Source organism: Rhinopithecus roxellana, chromosome 13 (assembly GCF_007565055.1).
Source record: "Rhinopithecus roxellana isolate Shanxi Qingling chromosome 13, ASM756505v1, whole genome shotgun sequence".
Taxonomy (NCBI): domain Eukaryota; kingdom Metazoa; phylum Chordata; class Mammalia; order Primates; family Cercopithecidae; genus Rhinopithecus; species Rhinopithecus roxellana.
Window position 1 is genome coordinate 110,498,332 of NC_044561.1, and position 21,675 is coordinate 110,520,006.

The following is a 21,675-nucleotide window of genomic DNA, read 5'->3' on the forward strand; positions in this document are numbered from 1 at the left end:
ATTTTTATGAGTTCCAATTCATCTCTTTTCGTTCTTGTTGTTGCTCATGCTGTTGGTGTCACATCTAATAATCTGTTGACAATCCCAGGTCATGATAATTTTTTTCTGCATTTTCTTCTAGGAGTTTTATAATTTTATCTCTTAAATTTAGGTTCTTAATCTGTCTGGAGTTAGTTTTTGTATGTGGTGTGATGTAGGGGGGGACCACCTTCATTCTTTTGCCTATAGATATCCGTTTGTCCCAGCACCATTTGTTGAAAAGACTACTCTTTCCTCCACTTGAATGCCCGGTACCCTTGTCAAAAATCAATTGGCCATAGATGTATTGATTTATTTCTGGATTCTCAATTCTATTCCATTAATGTATATGTCTATCCTATGCTGATCCCACACTATCTCCATCACTGTAGTTTTGTAGTAAATTTTAAAATCAGGAAGTACGAGTTCTCAGAGTCCTTTTTCAGTATTGTTTTGGCTATTTAAGATCGCTTGCAATTCCCTGTGAATTTAACGATCACCTTTTCCATTTCTGCAAAAAGGGTAATTGAAGTTTTACTAGGGAATGCATTGAGTCTGCAGGTCACTTTGGGCAGTATTACCATTTTAGCAGTGTCTCAACTCATGAATAGGGGATGTCTTCACATTTATTTAAGTCTTTAATTTCTGCTGCAGAATTTTAAAAAGCACTCTTGGAGAGTGTCATTTACTGATGCATTGGATATTATAAAGGCCCTGTCTAGGTATCAGGACCACAGATGGGGGGCAGTGGTATCACCTTTCAATAGCGTTAACCCCCACCTCTAGAAGATACGAGTATTTCGTGTATGGACTCAACAAAGTCACCAGGGCACAGTCACAACAGCAGCTTTACAAAGTAAAGTGACACATAGAGACCTGGATATCTAGGTGAAGTGATTAGCAGCATTATTGAGCTGGACGGAACCTTAGAGATCGTATAATCAGACTTCTGAATTGGTGAAGAAACAGAGAGAGAGTTAGCTGCAGACCAGGATAGAGTCCAAGGCAGACATCTGGTAACTTCATCAGATTTGTACTTTTGTTTTTGGTTTCAGAATTTTGATTCTGCAACATCAACAGCAGGAAGACATCTTACACAGAATAGTAGCCAAAGTTTAATCATTTAAAAACAATTTCCAAGATTCTTGTTGTAGAGAAATGACATTTTATATGGGGTCATAAAATGAAAACATTCTAAGTGTGAAGGAACCTACTCTGCCACCAAGGTTCTAAGTACCTCCCTTGCTGTACCCATGCTCATGCTCTTGCTCTGATAGGAGGGGAGAAATTGGCTCATGAACTTAAAACTGCTGCTGTTTCTCCTCACTTGGCACCTCCCCCTTGGCTATAATGACTACTCAGGAGTAGAGCCTCTAACTTCAGGCAACACAGCTGGAAAGGGGGAAATGGTTCAGACTCCAACATTGCCTTATGACTCTTCATATTTCTGTTTGATTGTGGTTATAACAACTTGAGAAATTCTTTGGCTACAGTTGAGTGGGTGCTAAACCAAAACGATGGCAGATTGTTGTTTTTGGCAGCACCTCCCTGCAGGGTGCAGATGGTTAGAAGCTTTTGTTTCAATATTAGGCCAGGCAGTAGGGGGAAATAGCTCCTTTTTTGTGAACTTTGGAGTAAATTCGTCTTCCCTGTGATGATCAAAGCCAGTAACTCAGTGTCCTGTTACGGTAAGGACAGATGGGAGCAGGTGATCTAATCGTCATTTTAGGTAAGAGCCCTTGGGTTTGTATGAGCAATTCAGGGTCACAGAGGAAGCCAATGAGGACCAGGATCTTCTGACTCCTAACTACAGTGATCATCCACTGTGTTCCCCTGGGATCTGAGAGGCCCTGCCTAGTGCTGGCCCCCTCCTGTCAGTCCTCTAAACTCACTGCCCTTCCATAGTATTCAGCTCTGTCCTCTCTAGGCTGACAGCTCTGTCAGCACCCAGGTTGTTAAAATAGTTGTTGAAACAGGTCAGTCTGCTGCCAAATGATGACGGGGCCTCGCACTCAGTCCCTTCCCACGAAGCGGGCCGTAGTGTGCTCACTGCTTTCCATTGCCTTTTCATCCCCTACTTTGATATGGGAGCCTTTTTTTTTCAGTTGATGCGTGGGCGTCTGTGAGCGATTTGGAGTTCCTTGGATTTCTTTTATTCATTTTAGTCTGCTGACCCTATTGCTCAGGCCCAATTTACAGCTGGAGCTTTTATCTCTTGGGGGTGTGTGTGTTTCTTTATTACAGCGTGAAACCTATGATTTTTTCACCCCAGGAAAGTAATGCTGCATTACAATGTACTTCACATACTTAGTGACCTAAGAACATGATTTGCTAACATTTGAGACTTTGAGACTTTACCTTGAAAAAGTGACACGGTTTTAAAGCTTTCCCAGCAAGAATTCATGCTTTTAGCCATAGTACCATTTTCATATTTGTAGCCCAACTTTTGTAGGCAGTATAACCCCTGCTTGATGGAACAGCGCCACTGAGTTTCAGCTGGTGTATATAGCACTTATTTTTCGTATTTATGAAATGCATATAGATATGAAGTTAAAACAGCACCTGGGGCTCTTATTACTCCTGCCTGCCAGAACATTCACTTACATTCAACTAGTACTCAGGGTTTTTTTTTTTTTTTTTTTTTTTTTTTTACTGTAAAAATAATACATCAGAGGAAACTTAGCAAATAAGTATAAAGAATAAAATTAGTCTCATTACCCAGAGATAACTATTTTTAATTTTTGCATATTTCCTTTTCCTCTTAGTTTAAAATTAAACTGAATGATAACGTGCAGATAGTTTTCTGTCGTGCTTTTTTCTTTTTTTTTTTTTTTTTTTTTTGAGACGGAGTCTCGCTCTGTCACCCAGGCTGGAGTGCAGTGGCCAGATCTCAGCTCACTGCAAGCTCCGCCTCCCGGGTTCACACCATTCTCCTGCCTCAGCCTCCCGAGTAGCTGGGACTACAGGTGCCACCACCTCGCCCGGCTAGTTTTTTGTATTTTTTAGTAGAGACGGGGTTTCACCGTGTTAGCCAGGGTGGTCTCGATCTCCTGACCTCGTGATCCGCCCGTCTCGGCCTCCCAAAGCGCTGGGATTACAGGCTTGAGCCACCGCGCCTGGCCGCTTTTTTCTTAACATGATTATTTTCCCTTGTAAATAAAAACTTTATAAACATTGTAAATGATTGCTTGAATACCTGTGGTTGGATAGTCAATGATTATTTGTATTAGCCCTTGTATGTTTCTGTCTCTGTCTCTTAGCTTTAGGCTAACTTTCAGTATTTGGATTATTTTCTTCCTGTAGATGTCTAGAAGTGGTTCTATGTATATGTGCAGATGTCTGCTTGTCTTTTAAGTATACTGAAGGTCATATACATTTCACGGTCTGTGCCACCAGAATGCGTTCCTGCTGTAGGAGTTCCTGTTTTTTCCAAAGCAACTTAACCAATCTAGGACTTCATTGAGCTTATTTTGTATAAACCTCTATACAAGTTAAGGATTAGTCTTTTGTTTTATGAAGGAGTAAACATGGAATAGTTTAATTAATAGAGCTCTCTTCTGGCTTTTAAATAATCTTGTTTACATTTGAGACAGCTGTGTGAAAATAGCACAGACTTCTAAAACATTGACTTAAGTGAGCATAATTTTGAGAGCAAGTTTCAGATTGCAGAAATTTGAGCTGCCTATTTGACCTAGTGGACGCATGTTATTTTGAGCAACATTCTATTTTAGTCTTTGTAAGTGTTTCTACTACTCTTAAGATGGGCTTTCTACTGCCACTTAAAATTGGGATTTTGAAGAAAGTTAAAATTGGATTGTGGCATACTTTGCAATCTTGGAAGTGAATCTCTTGACTTTTTCTGTGTCTAAAATGTTAGACTTGAAATAGATCAGAAAGAGTCATTTTCTGAGATCAGACAAAGTATTCTGGTTATAATCAGGAGTCAAGTGAAACCTTTGCAGATGAAAACCATGAGCCCCAGAGATATGGCATGCTTTATGTGAAGAGGATGGTACTAGCCAGCTGTCATGATGGCTGTGCAAGCCTTCTTATTTGTTTTTTTCCTTATTCAGGTCCTTTATCTTTAAACATCTGTAGGAAGAAGTATGGTCAGCTCTCTTTGCTTAATTCAGCCAGTAGCTACTTTGAGAATTTCAAGCACAATAACTTAGCAAACTTCAACCCAACGAAAATTTACCAGCAGCCTTTCTGAGAATTCTTGGGGTTGGGACAGTAATTATGAATGGACACATCCCACTTTTACTCATGATGTTCTTTTCCAAGTCCTTTCCTTTTGCTCACAGTATGTCTGTTCTGTGGGGCACAGACTCAGTAGGAATTGTTCCCTTTAAGATACCATTACCCCAGTTATGGTATAGTGATGATGATCTGCTTTGCATATTCCAGGTTCTTTCTGGCTTTTTCTGTTGAAGCCGGTTGTACTCCCAGCCTTTTTTCTTTGATGTGGCTTTCATTGATAAAGTAACAATTTACCTTCCTGGAACAACAGATTCCAACACCTTAACTAATCTGAAGTTGTTAGCTTCTGCCTTCCCTTGTCACATTAGGGCCAATTTATTTTCCTGTCCCGTGAGAAGTCTCCAGTAAACGAGCCGAAGGTCCTCAGCATGTAGCATGCTTTGTCTCTCCAGTGTTTAAAAGAAATCATCACATTCACATGAGCATACCTTCTGCACCACCCTCCGTTTATAACTGCCACCATGTCCACTTCCCTTGCTGCCTCTGCTTCTCAGCCTGTTGCAGCTTGGCATGCGTGTCTACATTCCACCCAAGTGGCTGTCTTCAGAATTTCCCTCTCCACTCCCCCCCCCGCCCCCCAGTGGTCTAATCTCAAAACCCAAAAAGTACTTCTTAGTCTCTGCCTCTTGGCTCCCTTTCTCTTTTTGGCCCTCTCTGCAGTATTTAATACTACTGTATTACAATGTGTTGGCCTTTTCTGGTTTCTGTGTACCACCGTCTGCTGGTTCTTCTGCTTTTTCATCTTTCAATAAGCTTTTCTCCATGCCTGTATTGTAAATGTTGCCATTCCTTTAGCCTTTTCTCATTCTGGACCTTTTTTTTTTTCTTTTTTTTGAGATGGAGTCTTGCTCTGTTGCCCAGGCTGGAGTGTAGTGGCGCGATCTCGGCTCACTGCAACCTCCACCTCCTGAGTTCAACCAGTTCTCCTGCCTTGGCCTCCTGAGTAGCTGGGATTATGGGTGCACGCTACCACCCCTGGCTAATTTTTGTATTTTTAGTAGAGACAGGGTTTCACCATGTTGACCAGACTAGTCTTGAACTCCTGACTGAGGAAATACTGTTTGACATGAGATACAAATGGTGAATAGGAATTAACTAGGTAAGGATAACTGATGGAAAGTAAACAAGGGGAAGTGTGTCCTGGGCAGAGAGTGGCAACAGCATATGTAAAGCCTGAGATCAAAGGCCGAGTGAAGACAAAATGCCATGGGACACAACAAGAGATGTGGCTGAGGAGGTTAGCAGGGGCCAAGTCATGGGACCCAGGAAGGGGCCAGGCCACCCGCTGGGCCCATAGTCTTTTTTTTGTTTTTTTTGAGACAGCCTGCACTCTGTCGCCCCGGCTGAAGTGCAGTGGCGCGATCAAGGCTCATTGCAGCCTTGGCCTCCTGGGCTCAAGTGATCCTCCTGCCTCAGCCTCCCCAGTAGCTGGGCATGAACCACCATGCCCAGCTAATTTTTAAATTTTTGATAGAGACAGGGTTTTGCCATGTCACTCGGGATGGTCTCAAACTCCTGAACTCAAGCAATCTGCCTGCCTCAGCCTCCCAAAGTGCTGGGATTACAGGCGTGAGCCACTGCACCTGGCCACTGGGCCCATATTCCAAGAACTAGGAATAATGAGAAACTATTTAAATGTTTAAACAGGGGAATGACATGCTCAGAGCTGCATTTTGAACGCATCACAGGGCTGCCATGTGAAGAGTGGATTATAGGGCGTAAGAGCAGATGTAGATGATCAGTAATGAGGCTACTGCAAGAATCCAGGGGAGAGATGATGGCACAGTGGACTAAAGTGATGGAATTGGAGACAAAGACGCAGAGAAGGGAGGCAGATTCACGAAAAATTGAGAGGGAGCAAAAACCACACTGGCATGGCGCCTGCTCAGCTATGGAAGATGGTGGTGGGAGGGCAACCTGGCAGAGGCATAGCAGAGGAACTGAAGGAGAGGCTGTGACAGGGAGGCCAAAGCAACAGATCTGAGCACTGAAAAAATCAGGATAAACACTAGATGAGGCCTAGTGTCTGATTTTGATGGATGGCACTGCCACTCTCCAAGCCAAGGAAAGAGAAGGAAAGGAGAGGTGACCAAGTTTAAAAATACTGTGATTTTTTTTTTTCCAGTATTCCAGGTAGACCTTTAAGGAAAAAGAGGTGCCCTTGGTCAAAGACCCTTTGCTTTTCTCAAGGCAGCTTCTAGTAAATATGCTAAATTTTAAGGATATAGTCAAATGGTTTCTGGGAGAAAGGATCTTGCATCCCATTAATTCTTTTTCTTCAACTTTGCATGTCTTTTCCTGACGTATTATAAATCAGGAAGATTAAGTATTGCTCATAAAATAATAGAATATGGGAGGGGTGAGAATTTCAAGCACAATAACTTTGCAAACTTCAACCCAACGAAAATTTACCAGCAGCCTTTCTGAGAATTCTTGGGGTTGGGACAGTAATTATGAATGGACACATCCCACTTTTACTCATGATGTTCTTTTCCCAGTCCTTTCCTTTTGCTCACAGTATGTCTGTTCTGTGGGGCATAGACTCAGTAGGAATTGTTCCCTTTAAAATACCATTACCCCAATTATGGTATAGTGATGATGATCTGCTTTCTCCCATCAGATCTGTTGATTTAAATGGAACAGTTTAGCAAGTGCCTGTTCTCACCCAAGCTTCCCCCATGCCATAAGCATTGTTTTCATTCCCATCTCATATATAGGAGCCCAGTGAGTTTGTCACATGTTATATCCTAGGCATATGTAAGTGTAGGATATGAACTTGGATTTTCTTTTTTTTTCTTTCCAACTTTTATTTATTTCATTTATTCAAGGAGTACATGTTCAGGTTTGTTACATGGGTAAATTGTGTGTCACAGGTATTTGGTGTACAGATAATTTTGTCATCCAGGTAATTGGCGTTGTACCTGATAGGTAGTTTTTCAGTCCTCGCCCTCCTCCCATCCTCCACCCTCAAGTAGTCCCGGGTGTCTTATTTTTCCCTTCTTTGTGTTCATGTGTACTCAGTGTTTAGCTCCCAACTTGTAAGTGAGAACATGCGATATTTGGTTTGCTTCATCCATGTTGCTGCAGAGGACATGATCTCATTCTTTTTTATGGCTGCATAGTATTCCATAGTATATATATGTACCACATTTTCTTTATCCAGTCTACTGTGGATGGGCATCTAGGTTGATTCCATGTCTTTGCTATTGTGAATAGTGCTGTGTTGGAACATAGGCATGCGTGTGTCTTTATGGTAGAATAATTTATATTCCCTTGGTTATATACCCAGTATTGGGATTGCTGGGTTGAATGGTTGTTCTGTTTTAAGTTCTTTGAGAAATCTCCAGACTGCTTTCCACAGTAGCTGAAGTAATTTACATTCTCACTAGTCTTTATAAGTGTTCCTTTTTCCTCACAACCTCCCCAGCATCTGTTATTTCTTGACTTTTTAATGGCCATTCTAATTGGTATGAGATGGTATCCCATTGTGGTTTTGATTTGCATTTATCTAATTATTAGTGATATTGAGCTTTTTTAATATGCTTGTTGGCTGCATGTAGTCTTCTTTTGAAAAGTGTCAGTTCATGTCCTTTGCCTATTTTTAATGGAGTTTTTTGTTACTTACTTATTGACTTGTTTAAGTTCCTCATAGATTGTGGATATTAGGCCTTTGATGGTGGCATAGTTTGCAAATATTTTCTCCCATTCTGTAAGTTACCTTTTGCTCTGTTGATAGTTTCTTTTGCTGTGCAGAAGCTCTTTAGTTTAATTAGATTCTACTTGTCAATTTGTTTTTGTTGCAGTTGCTTTGGGAGTCTGCCAGGGCCAATGTCCAGCATGGTATTTCCTAGACTAGGGTCTTTGTAGTTGGAGGTTTTACGTTAAGTCTTTAATCCACTTTGAGTTGGTTTTTATATATGGTAAAAGGAATGGGTCCAGTTTTAATCTTCTGCATATTCTGTATATGGATAGCCAGCTATCCCAGTACCATTTATTGAATAGGGAATACTTTCCCCATTGCTTGTTATCATCAGCTTTGTCAAAGATCAAATGCTTGTAGGTGTACAGCTTTATTTTTTTTTTTTCTTTTTTTTTTTGGAGACTTTAGTCTCGCTTTGTCCGCCGGGCTGGAGTGCAGTGGAGTGATATCGGCTCGCTGCAACCTCCGCCTCCCAGGTTTGAGCAGTTCTCCTGCCTCAGCCTCCTGGGTAGCTGGGATTACAGGCAGACGTCACCACACACGGCTTATTTTGTATTTTTAGTAGAGATGGGTTTTCTCCCATGTTGACCAGGCTGGTCTCAAACTCCTGACCTCAGGTGCTCTGCCTGCCTCAGCCTCCCAAAGTGCTGGGATTACAGGCATGAGCCACTGCGCCCGGCTGGTGTACAGCTTTATTTCTGAGTTCTCTACCTTGTTCCATTTGTCTTTGAATCTGTTTTTGTACCATTTCCATGCTATTTTAGTTACTGTAACCTTACAGTATAGTTTGAAGTTGGGTAATATGATGTCCTGGGCTTTGTTCTTTTTGCTTAGGATTGCTTTGGCTATTTGGGCTTTTTATTGGGTCAAGGTCAGATTTGGAATATTGTTTCCTCTTCGTTTTGTTTTTATTTTTGTTAGTAGATGCTGTACATGCAAGAATTTTTTTTTTCCCTAATTCTGTGAAGAATGTCATTGGTAGTTTGATAGGAATAGCATTGAATCTGTACGTTGCTTTGGGTAGTATGGCCATTTTAACCATTTTTCTTATCCATGAGCATAGAATGTTTTTCCATTTGTTTATGTTGTCTCTGACTTCTTTGAGCAGTGTTTTGTAATTTCTTGTTGTAGAGATTTTACACCTCCCTGATTCGTTGTATTTTATTCTTTTTGTGGCTGTTTTAAATGAAATTGTGTTCTTGATTGGGCTGTGAGCTTGGACATTGTTGGTATGTAGAAATGCTACTGGTTTTTGTATATTGATTTTGTATACTGAAGCTTTGCTGACGTTATCAGAACTAGGAGCCTTTGGGCAGATATTATGGGGTTTTCTAGCTATGGAATCATAATACAGCCTGCAATGAGAGATAGTTTGACCTCCTCTCTTCCTATTTGAATGCCTTTTATTTTTTCTCTTGCTTGATTGCTCTGGCTAGGACTTCTAGTACTGGTTGAACGGGAGTGGCAAGAGTGGGCATCCTTGTCTTATTCTGGTTCTCAAGGAAAATGCTTCCAGCTTTTGCCTGTTGAGTATGGTGTTTGCTGTGAGTTTATCATAGATGGCTCTTATTATTTTGAGGTATGATTGTTCGATGCCTGGTTTGTTGAGGGCTGTTAACGTGAAGGGATGTTGGATTGTATCGAAAGCCTTTTTTGCATCTATTGAAATTTGAAGTGATGATGCAGTTTTTGTTTTTAGTTCTGTTTATGTGATGGATCACATTTGTTGATTTGCATATGCAGAACCAACCTTGATTCAAGGAATAAAGCCTACTTGATCATGGTGGATTAGCTTTTTGATGTGCTGATGGATTTGGTTTGCTAGTATTTCATTTATTTTTACATCTGTGTTCATCGGGGATATTGGCCTGAAGTTTTCTTTCTTCATTGTGTCTTTGCCAGGTTTTGGTATCAGAATGATGCTGGCTTCATAGAATGAGTTAGGGAGGACTTCCTCCTTGATTTTTTGGGAATACTTTTAGTAGTATGATTGGTACCAGCTCTTCTTTATATGTCTGGTGGATTTTGGCTGTGAATCCATCTGGTCCAGGGCCTTTTTTGGTTGGTAGGTTTTTAAATTACTGATTCAATTTTGGAACTCGTTATAGGTCTATCCAGGGTTCAATTTTCTTCCTGGTTCAATCTCGGGAGATTCTGTGTTTCTAGGAATTTATCCATGACTTCGAGGTTTTCTAGTTTGTGTGCGTAGAGGTTGAACTTGTATTTTCTGACTTCTGCCACAGCCATCTCCCTCCAGAAGAAAAGATGTGACATACTCCCAGTCATTTGGAGGTGCTAGGAAACATAACCGTCTTGTTTTTTTGCTAATGGAAAGGAATTGAGTTTTGTTGTTGTTGTTGTTGCTTATAGAGAGAGCTGTATTCCAATGTAGTACAGTAACCTACAGACTGTCTTACCCTGGGCAGACCTGCCAGCACTTAAAATTACAATAAACATTGCTTAAAAGAATTTTATGTGATACAACCAAATATACAAGTACAAAAAAAAATGTTGTGTGGTTGTCTTTTTCCTTTCTACCCTTTGTTTCTCAGCTGTCCTTCAGGAATGCTTGACTCTACCAGTATTTGGCTTAAAATGAGAAACCTTTGTCTATACCTTTGATGTTTGTCTGCACAAAAATCAATAACCTGGCTTTCCATTAAAATAGTCCTTAAAGAAGCTAGTTTGTGAAGTCTTTGTTACTTGTGTAAAGTGTATATTTTTGATCGTTTACTTTTAAAAGAACTAAGTAGTTTCTCTTATACTTTAGTATTTTGGTTTTACTGGTTTTATGTAATGAGGGACCCCGTTCCATAAATGTGAGGATTTGTGAAGGATCTAGATCCATTTATTAATCTGTATCTTTTTGAAGCATTTTATAAGTATCTGTTAAATTGAAAATATTTAGCTTTATGATTATATTAAGGCTTGAAAATTGTCCAATCCTAAAATGTATTTTCCTTTTTTAGTTTTTTTTTTTTTTTAATTAGTGTAGACACTGACGTTTCATTCTCCCCTTGCTGCTGCATGTCCCTGTGTGGTCGGGGTTTTGTGGTGGCAGTAGAAGCTCCCTTATCACCTTTTGTGTAGAGGAGCCTCTGGGGAGAAAGCAGCGCCCTGAAAATGCTTTCTGGTACAATTTCAGGTTTAAGAAGCTCGCTCCCATTTGGCTTTTCCTGTGGATGGCTGGACTGCTCCAAGAACATTCCTCCAGTTATAGCCATTTTGTCATTTTTCCTTTTGGGAAATACTTTGTGTATACCTTTATTATGGGTTTTGATGGTGGAGCTGGGAGGCCCCAAGTTTGGGGATTGGAGCCACAGTTTCTTCTCTTCCTTGTATCTTCCCCAGTGTCTTACTCAGCAGCTCCTGCTATGCTGTGACACCCTAGAATGTATCATTTCGAAATGTCACAGCTGCCACTAGGTCATATGGGAACGTGGAGCTGGCTGGGGGAGAGGTGCAGGTCAGTGGTGGTTTTTTGTTCCCGCATTGGATCTTTGAAGAAAATGTAAAAGCGGCACTCTTATTTTCAATCCAAATATTCATATATTGTGTTTTCCAAAAGCATAATGAGGGATTGAAATTGTGGTTTAAGAGGCTGTGCTTTTCAAGTATAGGTCTTGTGGCCTTAGTAGCAAGAGGTAAGCCTCCTGGCAGGATGAGGGGGCTTGGCGAGTGTGTTAAATATTGGTGGGGTGTGAGTCAGCTTCCCCTTTGGGCTTGGCTCTCTCAGCCTCCATACTATGAAATAGTCCTTTGACTTAAATTCAGTGTAGCAGGTCACCTTTAAAACTGGGGCCTTTGTAAACTGCTTCAATAACCCTTTATGACTCTTAATTGGGGTAGCCAAGCAGTGGGTAATTTTGATATACCATATGTCCTGTAGCACAACGGGGCAAGATGATGAAGATTTCCAGGAGTCCTCTACTGGAAATCTTGTCTTACCAAGTCAAGCCCCTGCCCATGGCGTTATTTCTTACATATTTTTTTCTTATATAAGTACTTCTTAGCAAGAAAGAAAATAGGTTTAATAATGTTTACATTTTGATCATTGTTTCTTACATGTGTTGCCAGAGAAAACGCTTATAGTTTTGTTTTGAAAATGAAATTCCTGTGGAAAGGTCATTACAATGCCAGCCCCTGTCATTTCTAGCCCTCTTATCCCCAAGCTCATCTGCAGTGTGTCAGGTCTGGCTTCTCTAACCAAAAAAGGCAAAGAATGTGTAAGCCCTGCTCCCTTCAGCAGATTGGGTGCTCCGTGATGGGTGGAGTTCATGGTGTCAGCTGGATCCACAGGAAGGAGGGAAATGTTATAGACACATTTTCTCCTGCAGGTTTAGAGAGTCTGTGCAGCAAGATTCCAAAGCTTTGCCAGGAGCATAAATCCTAGGCTTTATCTCAGAACTACACACTGGGCCTTACCCTCTACATTGTAAACATTTATTGACAGTCAAATAAACTCAGGCAGTTTCTCGAAGGTTCCTGCCACCTCCTCCACCTCCCTTTCTTGAGAATCCAGACACAGGTTTGCTGCAGCAAGTCAGATATGATTCTTCCCTATTCAGGGCCCCCCACCACCCCATGGCTCTTCTGGGCTGGAGCAGGGTTGCCGCAGTAGATACTTGCCGCTGAATGGAAGGCCTACCTCAGTCCCCCACCTCTCAGTATAAATAATGCATGCACTGGAGAGGAATAGCAACCAGACTGCTTGGGCTTGCCTTGTCTTCTCTTGCATAAGATTGGTCGTGGAGGAAAGGCACCCTCTGAAACTGAGAGTACTGGAGAGAGCCTTGTGCGCTGTGGTTGAGAAGAGTGTGCTGGTGGGGAGAGGAGACTGATGGGCAAGAACGCTACAGTAGGATCATCCTGCAGCTGTGAATGGCACAGGACTGGAGCTCTTGAATTCCAGTTCTAGGCAAGGAGCGTGGGTGTTGGATGAAAGGCTTAGTCCTGTGTTACATACAAGAATAAAGTATCTGAAACAAGAAGCATGTGACCACCTGGGCACATCATTTTTCTACCTGAGTGGTACTTGGTGTACTAAAGAGATTATGGGATGCAGCACACTTAGACGAGGTGAAGAGTCTGAGTGGGTTTCATCATGTTGGAGTCGGTTTTTGTGGGATGTGGAAAAGAGGCCTGGATTTCTTCTGAGAGCAGGAGTAGCTGAGGAGCCCTCTGGCAGCAGAGCTCGTGAACTGCACTTGTGTGAGAAGGCAAGCTGGTAAGTTGAGACACGAGATTCTTGGATTTTCCTGAGACCTTTCTCCTTCATCTCTCCAGACCCAAAGAGAATAACCTGAAAAGGCAGCTAGTGAGGATCTACAAGACCCAACTGAGAAAGCTTAAGAACCGGAGAATTCAGAGGCAGGTGAAGGCTGGAGTTGTATTTGGGGGAGTTTTGTTTGGAATCACTCCTTTGGCTCACTGCAGTCTCCGCCTCCTGGACTCAAGCAATCTTCCCACCTTGGCCTCCTGAGTAGCTGGAACTTATAGGCGTGTGCCACCACGCTTGGCTAATTTAGCATTTTTTGTAGAGATGGGATTTTGCCATGTTACCCAGACAGGTCTTGGACTCCTGGGCACAAGTGATCCACCTGCCTCAGCCTCCCAAAGTGTTGGGATTACAGGCATGAACCACCTTGTCTAGCCCGGAGTCACTGTTAATTTCTTTTGTTGGTCCATGGCAAGGTTTGCAGATGACTTTGTTTGGAAAGCCTGAATCTGTTTTTAAAAGCAGGGGTAGGGAGTGGGAAATCACAGTGTTACTACTTGAGTCTGTTTAGTGGACTATAAAAATTACTATAGCCTTAGTTTAACCTAATGAGAGCTTGCCATGAATTTTAGCCTGCTTGCCTCTCTTCAGGATATTAATCTGGGTCATTTGACTGTCCCAGTTAAACAGGTACATGTTTTAACAGTTTTAAAGGCAATTGCTACCTGTATTTGGTTATTCCGAGTATATACCCAGTTGTCCTTGCCGATACATTTAAACCTCTTAGCCTACAGATCTTTTCTTTTTACCAGCCTCAGTGTTTTGTGTTTTTTATTTTTTTGTGGAGACAGGGTCTCACTGTATTTCCCAGGCTGGTCTCGAACTCCAGGCCGCAAGCAGTCCTTCTGCCTCAGCCTCTAAAAGCACTGGGATTAAAGGCATGAGCCACCGTGCCCAGGCCAGCCTTAATGTTTATTAATCCTTTTCAGTGACAGTCTCACTCTCACTCTTGCTTTTCTCTAGTGATTCCTTCCTCCTTCGCCTGCTCTTACGATAGGCGTCCCTGTGAGAAGAGTCACCCAGTGGCATGTAGAGCTCTGGGCAGGATCTGTCCACTTGCAGAGTGGCCTGAAGACTGGAACACATTTCTTTTTAGTTAAATGAGTTTCTTCGGTAATGTCCAGAATATAATATCAGCCTAAGCATGAGGGAATCCCCTGTACCCCACCCTATACCCCCTTCCAAACAGAAAAGTGTTTTTTGGGTTTTTTTTTTTTTTTTTTTTGAGACAGAGTCTCGCTCTGTTGCCCAGGCTGGAGTGCAGTGGCCGGATCTGGGCTCACTGCAAGCTCCACCTCCCGGGTTCCCGCCATTCTCCTGCCTCAGCCTCCCGAGTAGCTGGGACTACAGGCGCCTGCCACCTCACCCGGCTAACTTTTTGTATTTTTTAGTAGAGACGGGGTTTCACTGTGTTAGCCAGGATGATCTTGATCTCCTGACCTTGTGATCCGCCCATCTCGGCCTCCCAAAGTGCTGGGATTACAGGCTTGAGCCACCACACCCGGCCGGGTTGTTTTGTTTTTTGTTTTTTTTTTTGACACGGAGTCTCACTGTTGCCCAGGCTGGAGTGCAGTGGCGCAATCTCAGCTCACTGCAACCTCTGCCTCCCAGGTTCAAGCAATTTCTCCTGCCTCAGCCTCCTGAGTAGCTGGGATTAACAGGCACCTGCCACCCCACCCAGCTAACTTTTGTAGTTTTTAGTAGAGACAGAGTTTCGCCATATTGGCCAGGCTGGTCTTGAACTCCTGACCTCAGGGGATCTTGCCCGCCTCGGCCTCCCAAAGTGTTGGGATTACAGGTGTGAGCCACCGCGTCTGGCCACAACTGGGATTTTTAAGAAATTCCCTAGGAGAGAGTTAAGTTGAACTTAAGGTGGTGTCTAATTAGATCAAAGTGCCTTCCATTTTAGCTTCAGTGAACTTGGCAGGTTGGTCTGATGATAACTCAAGAGTAAGGAGTCTTGGATTCTGATCCCAGCTCAGCTTCTAGAGACTCGGTGGTTTTCAAACTGTTCTTGAGGGACTCCTTCAACTGAAGGGCTCCCTAGTTGCCAAGAGTGGTTGGCTCTGAGTCGAGGTGGCTTTGATTTGTCAGCTTTGGTCAGAGAATTCAGGTGGGGGCAGGAAGTCCCTGTTGTGTAGTTGTTTTGCCGTTTTACCCTTTTTGTACCTTCAATTCAGGAGAAGTTTATTAGATGAATCCATGTCCAGAAATAGAGAATTAGTCGCCTTCATCCTATATATTAATTTCCCTTGAAGTATAAACAGCCAAAGAAGAAAAGTACTTGTGGGAGAAAGGGGGTTCAGATCCTCAAATCTGAAAATAGTTTTCAACTTCAAGAGCGTGAAAGGTGACTGTTAACCGAAGTCTTAGTCTCAGGAGTTACTTCATGTGGCATGCTTATACCTGATGTTATGTTTTAGATACGGCTCATTCATTCGGCACATGTGCTGGGTGCCTACTGTTTGCTGGACACTGCAGAGCCTGGTGGATGCTGGGGGAAGCAGATGGGTCTCGTCCTGGCCTCGGGAACTTACTAGTCAAATGTGGGAGTCATTGCTAATCATTTACATAAGTCATTGTTTAATTTTAGTTGTAGTAAGTTTACAAAGGAAAGAAATGGGCTGCTAGGAGAGCTCACTCTCTACCCTTTTCTGTTCCTTTGTGGACTGCCTGAGGAGCTCTCATTGTGGATGGGAGACCGATTGCCTACAGTAATGGGGAGAGGATATGCCTGCTTCCCTCCTCTCACTCCTTGCTTGGACTTTTATCTTTACAACTTGAACTAAGTATTCTTCATTTGACCTTTTTCCTGCCTCATTATTCTTCCCGGACATTCTTTAGCTTCTACTTTCTGCCTCTTCAGGTATGCATCAGGGATCTGGTATCAAGGAATTTAGAAGCTGAAAAGAAGTGTTATGGTTCAGTTCCCTCACTTTCAGATACGGAAAAAGGGAACACATCCACGGTCACACAGCAGGTTAGAGGTAGAACCAGGACTACGTCTAGGTCTCTGCCTCTCAGCCCAGTGCTTCTTGTTACATTCCTGCAGGAAGACTTTCTAAGTCAGCAAGGGCCCAGCCTCAGGGACCTATTTACCCTTGCAGAGACACCAAGAGGACAAAAAATAAGTCCAAGGGGGCCAACAGCCCCAGACTTCACATGGCCTAGGGTTGTTTTCTGTATATCTTGGCAGATGTATCAAGAGTACCTTTTTCTGGGAGCTGAGGAAAGCAAAAAAAAATGCCCCATTCCTATCATTAGGAGATTCATATTCTAGAGAAACATAGAAGTCTCACATGTATGGGGAGAGCATAGAGCAGCTTGCTAGGTGCTCAGGTACATACCGTGTGTGAGGGGGAGCTCTGGAGCAGGAGGAGATGGGGAGTCGTTTCCTGGATGCAGAGCAAGGATTTTCCTAGAGAGGTGGAGTCCAGATAGTCTGAGGAGCAGAGGAGTGGAGGCCAGGCTTTCCTAGGGCTAGGAGAAGAGAGAGACCCCCTCTAGGCTCACAGAGAATCCTGAAAAGATGGTCCACACAAAGAGAGTTAGGAGGTTGTGAGAAACACCTTGGCAGGGGCTGATTTTGCAAGACCTTGAGCTCTGCTCTGAAGGACCAGATCATGGAGCTAGTGGGTGCCGTGCCTCACTTTCTCAAGGGAGTGGTTTCCTGAAAGCTGGGCTTTCGGGAGAGAAGTCTGATGGCATTTTAGGAGCCCTAGGGGTCAGGAGGCCTCACCAGGGATTTACTGCAGTGACTCAGTCGTGGAATGAGGAGGCACTGGTCACAGGGAGTAGCAGTGGGATATTTTGAGCTTCTATAGTGTTTGTTTGCAAAACATGATAAATTTAGGTTAATCTCCAACCTTTGACATAGAAAGTATAACTTCACTGTGTTTTTTCTAGCCGTGTCTAGGTGGAGTCCGCAAAGAAATTGTGAAGCTCAGGTGTCTGTATTTTATTGTATGAGGCATTTTGAAACTTGAGAACGGACAAAAAGAGAATGCAAATACCAAGTGTCACTTCTTTTTACTTCCAAATCTCAACCCTAAGTTGAATACCGTTTAATTCACTGTTGCCAATATTGTACTCTACGTTCCTTTTTTGATAGAAAGTTTTGCCTTTTGAGCATTTGAAGCCCTAGCTTTGTGATATAGCTGAACAGGGTGGGCGGGCTGGTTGGGACAAGGAAGAACACGAGGATGAGAGTAACTGCCCCGGCTCCAGCAGCACCCAGGCCCTCGGCACGCACAGACTTAACGGTATTGTCTTCTCTTTATCTCCTTAGGAATACAAACAGAAGCTTGCGCGAGTAACCCAGGTCCGCAAGGAACTGAAATCCCATATTCAGAGCTTGCCAGACCTCTCACTGCTGCCCAACGTCACAGGGGGCTTAGCCCCCCTGCCCTCTGCTGGGGACCTGTTTTCAACTGACTAGGATGGGTGTCATGTCCCAGATTTCGGTTTGTACCAGCAGAAAGAAGAGGTCAAGTCATGGTTGGAAATAACCTTCTAGCTCCTGGTTCTATCCCTTCTTCCGCCCAGCCCCCCAGCCTCAAGAAAGAACCTCAGACTCTGATTCTCCTCTTCAGCCTCTCATCTTGAGCACAGTTCACAACAGTGGCAACTGGAATCTGGTTTATATTCATATTTGCAAAGACTACAGACTTTTTCTCCCACTTCATATTTTCATGCGCCCCTGTTGGTTTTCCATTCTTAACTCTCTCCTTGTACCTAAGAAGTTATGAAGATCATGTGTACTTCTGGAAGCTTTCAAAAGAATCCTGTCCCTCGTGACAGCATTTTGTCATGAAAGCAGCTTCTCCTTTCTGAGCTGGGCTTGTTCAGGTTCGGTGTGGGCTTCCACTAAGGCACTTGTCCTAGAGATGTTGGCTCTCCCAGCTACATCTGCCCCAAAAGGTTGGAGGCATAGCTGTCGTAGCATTGCCATAAAGAGTTTGCCAAATCTCTGATCCTCCCTTTCCATTACTTCTGCTAGTGATGCACAAAGATTAGGTGCATTTATTTTGTAAACAGATTGGAGAATCTAGCAATAAGATTCAAAGCTAATCTGGAGCATAAAGGCACAGTTCAGAGACAGAGTAACAGGGAACACAAGCATGAATTAAAAGTAATTTATTTGCTTCAAGTTCCTAGATACAACCTTCCCACACTGCACTGCTCCACTGTCGGAGCACATTCTGAAAAACAGGATGCCTTGATCCCTGGTGGGTGCGAAGGCAGTTGTTAGGGGTGACAGACATTGGTGGGCTCCAAAAGATGAAGGCCCCACACACAGGTGTGCTGCATTTGGGCTCTGTGTGGGTGTTACTTGGACCCTTTCTTCTGGGAGTAGGGTACACACTAACGTTTAATCCACTGTCTGGGTGCATGTCCACAGTATGGTGACTAAACTCGAGCATCACTGTAAATAGGACACTGAGCAGGTCTGTCTGTCAGGTCACACCACTGCACAGGTCCTTGTCCCCACACGATGGGGAGTACTTGCATCAGATGTTATTGAATAGCTCGTCTTGGGCAGGGGAAGCGGGGAGTTGGGGATATTAATTGGGGGTTTTAATTCTATTATCATGTCAGCTGACATTATGACTATATAATGTAGTTAGAGACGATTTTTATCTTGCTTATAGTAAAGGTTCAGTCTGCCAATTGTAAATCATTCTAATTTGGCAGGCTTATTTTTGACATTGGAAAGGGCAAAAAGCGATTTGCCCCAGTAGTGTAATAGGAGTTATAGACCAGAGGCTGAAACCCAAACTATATAAAAAGGAATTCCGTGGAGGGGGCTTTGTAATCTCCATTAATTTGTGTTGCTGTCTCCAGGATCACCAAAAATTACATGTAATTTTACATGTTAAACACATTGAAACATAATCTATGTTTATAAAGCGTAATGGGCTTCCCTTCCAGAAGCTCTCCTGCTTGTCATGAAGTGAGAACAATGAAAAGTCGTAGCAGATACTCAGTTTAACTCTGTGTAGAACCTAGTAGTGTTTGAGCTGTTATTCCGATTTGAATTCAGACTGTGTATTGTTTGCTTATTGACACTGCCGTTGTTCTGTCACTGTTAAATTAATGAGTCTATAAGGTTTTTCTTCCAGAGGCCATAGGTGACATCACTAAAATTGCAAGATCAATTGTAATCTTTGCTGCTACTGCACTCCCCAACCTCTCCCCCGCCCCCTGTGGTGTGCTGCTTTCTAGATGAGCGTGTTTTGGAGCAGGCCCATCTTGGACACTATGCTTCCACCAAGGAAGTGAGATCTGACCAGCCACAATCCAGCTGAAAGAAGATCATCGATACTTGCTCTGATCAGCTAGATGAAAATGTAACAGAATGGATTTAGCCCACTGCTCTGTTTTATCCAACTGAGTCTCTGACCAGCAATTGGTGCATAATTATTACAGCAAAAGTAAGAAATGAAACTAGCAATTATGTAAATGAATGTGTTGGCCTCTTAATACCTGTTACTAGTGAACTTCCTATGAGGAAGTTAGTTTTTTGTTTTGATGAAATGCTTTTGTTTTTTAAATCTTAATTCTGCTGTCCACATCCTCCCAAAGTGTGCTTACTTCCTTTGTTTAATTTAAATGAACCTTCCTCCTTGTATGTACGAGGTGACTTGGTGGGTGGGGTGGGTGGTTTTTGTTTTTGTGTTTTTTCTTTCTTAGGGCATCTGTAGGCCTCAAAGGACCTTTCCTTTAGGTCATATTCCTCAGAAAGTCTTCAATCTTCCCTTGTTTTTGTTTGTTTGTTTTTCTTAAAGAATATTTTCAAAGCTTAAATTTGTATATTAATTTAGGACTATTTAGAAGTATAGGCTGTCATTGGCGGCAGCAGTATATTCTGAAATGTCTCATAGATATATATTTTTGAATAAAGATGGTGTTGTTGAACAACATTGTGTGATTTTTTTCACCTGCCCTGTCACTGAAAACAGCGCCTTTCTTTGTGAGCAGTGTGTGATTAGTAATCACCAATAGAGAATGTGCTGTCTGCACAGAATATTGTCCCTTGGGAGTTTTTGTGTCTGTTAGTGGCACATAAATACTCAGCACTTACATAGTATTTTCTGGTTCTTTCCAGGGGCTTAATTAGCTTTAATTAGGCAATCCACACAGTACCCATGAGAGCTGTCGCCATAGTTTTACCCTCATTGTACAGAAGTGGGAACTGGTGGGGAGAGGTTCAATGACTCTTCCCCCGTACTTCACAGCCAATCTCTGACAGATTAAAACTTGGAAGTTCTTTGATTTTCGCGCCTTTGTTCACACCAGTAGGCCTCCTGGGAGCGATTTGATTTTGGCAGTGCAGGGAAAGCCACTCTGAACAGTAAAAAGACGAAAAATGAGATAATTGCGAACCCAAGTGGTGTGTCTCCTAAAAACAGTCATAGCTCTCCTTTGTCCTTTTCACTGGTACATGGAGTGAAAGCATATTGACTGTATTGCTGGTTAAAGCTCTCAGAATAACAAAAAATGGTTTGAATTAGGTCCTTTTGAAGCAAGTGATATGTCTGGAAGGATCATAAACCTGTCCACTGGGTAATGGCAGCATCTGCCAGAAGAAATGGATTTATCTGTTTGTCTTATGGTGCAAAAACCTTTGTAGTAGGTGTCGTTCAAGACTACAACCCAAATAAGTCCAGTATTAGGAAAATTGAGACTGCATTACCCAAGTTCTGCCTTAAAATATGAAAGTTGGATGTTACATGTGAACCTCAAGAGACAAGATCTCCTTCTGTGTCCCCAGGTTTCATGGCCTAATTTCTTCACTTCTGGCTATAAATAGTAAGTCCATGATTCTTCTGGTTTAATTAGCACTTCAGGCTACAAAATGACTTTGAGGTCCTCAGAGCTGAAGACAGAGCTACCCGAGAGTCCATGAATCTGTCAAAATGCTTATCCTTTGTGATTAGTGCCATTAACTCTGTGACCTTCCTGGGCAAGGTATTTTCCTCTCAGTTTTCTTTTTTTTTTCTTTTTGAGACAGGATCTAACTCTTGCCCATGGTGGTGCAACGTTAACTCACTGCAGCCTCAATCTGCTCGGCTCAAGCTATCCTCCTACCTCAGTCTCTCAAGTAGCTAGGATTACAGGCATCTACCACCACGCCTGGCCAATTGTTTTCTTTTCTTGACTTTTCTTTTTTAGGGAGAAGGTCTCGCTATGTTGTCTAGGCTTGTCTCGACTTCTTGGGCTCAAGCAATCCTCCCGCCTTGACCTCCCTAAGTGCTGGGATTACAGGCATGAGCCACCACAGCCAGCCTCAGCTTTCTTACCTGTGAAACGTAGTATTGGACTAAATTATTTCTAGGCTTGCTGCGAGCCCTAAAAGCATATGATTGTTGTGCTGCATAAGAAGCATACGGGACCGAAGCCTCTGAGAACTCTGGAT

The 21,675-nt window shown here is 42.7% G+C and overlaps 1 protein-coding gene across 1 annotated transcript in view; it reads left to right on the plus strand.

The window, feature by feature from the left end:
- Nucleotides 1–20,177, plus strand: part of RPRD1B (regulation of nuclear pre-mRNA domain containing 1B) — a 60,330-nt gene extending 40,153 nt beyond the window's left edge. Inside the window, exon 7 of the mRNA XM_010355337.2 lies at nucleotides 17,545–20,177. Coding sequence (XP_010353639.1) covers nucleotides 17,545–17,694 — 150 coding nt within the window. The 3' untranslated portion in view covers nucleotides 17,695–20,177. The remainder of the gene's footprint in view (nucleotides 1–17,544) is intronic.
- Nucleotides 20,178–21,675: the final 1,498 nt, after the last annotated feature.